General features: G+C 40.2%; 1 protein-coding gene across 1 annotated transcript; it reads right to left on the reverse strand.

Moving 5' to 3' along the window:
* Positions 1-491: 491 nt before the first annotated feature.
* Positions 492-1,652, reverse strand: LOC121879378 (the record flags this gene model as incomplete). Its single annotated transcript, XM_042385986.1, has 4 exons — positions 492-620; positions 940-1,163; positions 1,298-1,411; positions 1,528-1,652. Coding segments are annotated over 4 exons (592 nt in total), but the record flags the coding sequence as incomplete, so codon positions are not given.
* Between the last annotated feature and the right edge of the window lie 2,221 nt (positions 1,653-3,873).

Consider the following 3,873-nt stretch of genomic DNA (forward strand, 5'->3'; position numbering starts at 1 on the left):
GAATATAAGATGTGATACCAAGATGGCTGTAGTATTTACGAGAAAGTTGCTAATTTCCTATATTGTTTCTGCAGTATTTTCGTTGATGCGTGTTATTGCTAGGGAGTTGCAGGTGTTTGCTATTGAACAAGGAATAAAGTCAGTCTTTTGGGCAGAGAAAAGTAATTTTACATATTAATGGGACCTCTGAAATAGAGAATACTTTGTAACATTTCGTAAGAGTTTTAAAAACTATAGAGGACGTAAAAAATTCATACAAGAAGAGATGATGATTACTGTGTTCATCTTAACATTAAAATACATTAAAATGCGACTTAACATGACCAAGATCATTATGATAATGGATTCAAAATAATAAATACAATTATAATGGCAGTTTGCACACACTCTTCAAAGAAAGTTGATAAACCCTTAAGATGTGAATTTCGATCGGAAGTATCAGTGATGCCACTGACGGCTCAAGTCTAATAAGTACCTCTCGCTGTACTTACTTGGAGTATTTGTCAGGGAAAAGCGGCAAGTGGGTAGTGAGGGTGAGACCTCGCTGGGGCGTCCAGAAGGCAAGACGCACAGCTCGGTCCTCTGGAGAACTGTATGGTAAGTGTATGTACACATTGCACCTGTGAATAATACTTTCACTATAAAACTGTATTGGTAATACTTTCAGGATAACAAGTACAGTATGCTTCTTCTTCGAGGTAATTTTTTTGTATTAACACTGCTTCCTAAATCAGCCCCAGCATTTTTTTATGTGCAAAATTTGGGCACTACTTATCATTCTTTGATAAGTAGTGCCCAAACTCCCATTTATTAGTGTATAGTAAATAACTTTAATATTACTTCTTCAATGATTAAGTCATAATCACATAAACAAGATTTACACATAACATTACATAGAAGTGTAAAATTAGCAAATTTGAAATACAATGCACTATATACTTCAATGTCTCAGTTGCGTCTTCCACAATGACGACCATAGCGTTCATCCTGGAAAAGGTCCTGTGGATGTAGCGTAGGTCAGGGAGAGGCAGGTGAGTTACGGCGAGGAGTCTCGTCGACCACACCAGGAGGTGGCCCTTGAGGGACCACTCGGCGAAGGCGGCGAGGAAGGTTGGGTCGTCGCTCACCACCACCACCGTCACGCACCATGACACCTGCCGCAGCTGTTGACGTCAACATGGTAGAAGTTATGTGAGACTGACCTACCCGCCTCAGTAGTAATGTGAGTGACCTACTCGCCTCATTAGCAATGTGAGAGTGACCTACCCGCCTCATTAGTAATGTAAGAGTGACCTACCTGCCGAGCCTCGTCGACCACCCGGGAGAGCTGCGTCACGTTAGCGTCCTTGCCGTCCACTGCCACCTCGAACAGCCCCACACCACAAGGGTTCCGGAACTGAGCCAAGAAGTCCTGCAAAATTATTGTATCCCTTACACTGAAATACATAATTTCGTTTATTTGTATCTTTTTTGGGGTACTGCTAGTGGAATATTATGACGACGACAATGACAGCCACGCCCACTTACCGTGAAGACAGCGGTGGCGAAGGTTTTGCCATCTGTAAAGAAGAACGTTGAACACTGAGGATTGGACGCTGTGGTTAACACGGTTGTCAGCCATGCATGGGGTACTGCTCTAGTCTTTGATGTGCCTGAGGAAAGAAAATATTATTAGATGCATAGATTCAATATATACTTGTATATGCAAATAAAACACTGTAGGTGCGGTGATACATAAGAACATAAGAATGGAGGAAACTGCAGCAGGCCGATTGGCCCATACTGGGTAGTCCCATTTACACCCAACCCCTATTGCTCATATATCCATCCAACCTATGTTTGAAGCTACCCAGCGTATTCGAGTTAATGATGATGTTTGGTAACTTGTTCCAGTCGTCCGCTACTCTATTTCCAAACCAATGTTTACCTATTTCGCTCCTAAATCTAAATTTTTCTAGTTTAAAACCATTGTTACGAGTTCACTCCTGGTTGGATAGTTTGAGTACCTTTGTAATGTCCTCTTTGTTTAGCCCTGACATCCATTTATACACCTCACTCATGTCGCCCCTCATTCTACGTCTCTCGAGGGAGTGCAAATTATGATGCATTAACCTCTCTCTGTACTCAAGGTTCCAAATGCCCGGGATTAGTCTTGTCATTCTCCTCTGAATTCTTTCAAAGGATTCTATATCCATTCTGTAATACGGTGACCAGAACTGAACTGAATAATCCAAGTGAGGTCTCACAAGCGCTAGATATAATTATAAGATGACCTCGCTAGTCTTGTAACTAACACTCCTTTGTATGAAACCGAGTACTTTATTAGCCTTGTTTCGAGCAAATACACATTGTTTACTTGCCTTAAGATTCCTACTTATCATTACTCCTAAATCTCTCTCACAGTCGGATTTCTCAATAACATCGTTGTTCATCTGGTATCTGGTTTCCCTGTTTTCATCTCCGATACTGAGTACTTTACATTTGTCCACATTGAATTTCATCTGCCATTTTTCAGACCCTTCAAAATTTTTTTTTAGATTTTCCTGTAGTTTTGCGGAGTCCTCGTCAGATTTAATTACACGTCCTATTTTAGTGTCATCAGCAAATTTACTTATGTTGCTGTCTATGCCGATATCTATGTCGTTTATGTATATAATAAATAATAATGGTCCAAGTACTGAGCGTTGGGGAACTCCACTAGTGACCTTATCGCAATGAAATTGTCCCGTTAGTTCAGTCCCTTAAATTATTAAATATGAATATTGTTTTTAAGTATGACTACTATTACCAACATATTAATCAAGAATAGCCCAACATTGAATGTAAATGGAATACAGCCTTAACAACATCAACCTAGAGAAGTCGACTTGTGAAAGAGACCTAGGGGTACTTGTAAGCCCGGACCTACGGCCTAGAAAACAGTGCGTTAATGTTCGAAATAAGGCAAACAGAGTATTGGGTTTTATATCTAGAAGTGTAAGTAACAAGAGTGCAGAGGTCTTATTGCAACTATATCTTGCGCTAGTCAGGCCGCACCTCGATTATGCGGTTCAGTTCTGGTGCCCCTATTATAGAATGGATATAAATTCACTAGAGTCGGTGCAGCGAAGAATGACAAAAATGATTCCGGGACTTAGAAACCTTCCATATCAGGATAGGTTAAAGAAACTTAACTTGCATTCCCTAGAAAGACGAAAAGTGCGGGGAGATATGATAGAAGTATTTAAGTGGGTGAAAGGAATCAATAAACGGGATATAGATAAAGCTCTTATAATATCCGAGCAGGATAGGGCTCGGAGCAACGGATTCAAGTTGGATAAGTTTAGGTTTAGGAGGGAGATAGGAAGAAACTGGTTCACAAATAGGGTGGTGGACGAGTGGAACAAGCTTAGCAACTTTGTAGTAAGTGCGGGAACTCTGGAAAGTTTAAAGAGGAGGCTAGATAGATTCATGGATGATAGAGAGTGGTAGTAACTCTCGACAGGAGCTGCCATACACAGGCCAACCGGCCAACAAAAAAAATTCGCCTCCGTATGACACACCCTACTAGGGGAGGGTACCAATCCAGTAGTGTGTCTTAGTGTGGGAGGAAACGACATAGGAAATAGGGTGTGTCATACGGAGGCGAATTTTTGTTTTTGAGTTTGAAAAATCGGCCCATGGTATTAATGATGTAGTTCTATGTGCAGAATCATGTGATATCTTCAGATTTGAAAAGTTTTCATTTTTTGCTAGGTAAATTTTAACTTGAAATCTTATGAAAATTCAGTATTCCCACCCTTTTACCAACACCACTAAATAGTTTATTTAAAGTAAAGTAAATGTATCAAGTTAATTTATTAGGATGAAAATGATCCAGAATAGTGAAACGAA

This window comes from Homarus americanus, unplaced genomic scaffold, assembly GCF_018991925.1.
Source record: "Homarus americanus isolate GMGI-L3 unplaced genomic scaffold, GMGI_Hamer_2.0 scaffold57917, whole genome shotgun sequence".
Taxonomy (NCBI): Eukaryota; Metazoa; Arthropoda; class Malacostraca; order Decapoda; family Nephropidae; genus Homarus; species Homarus americanus.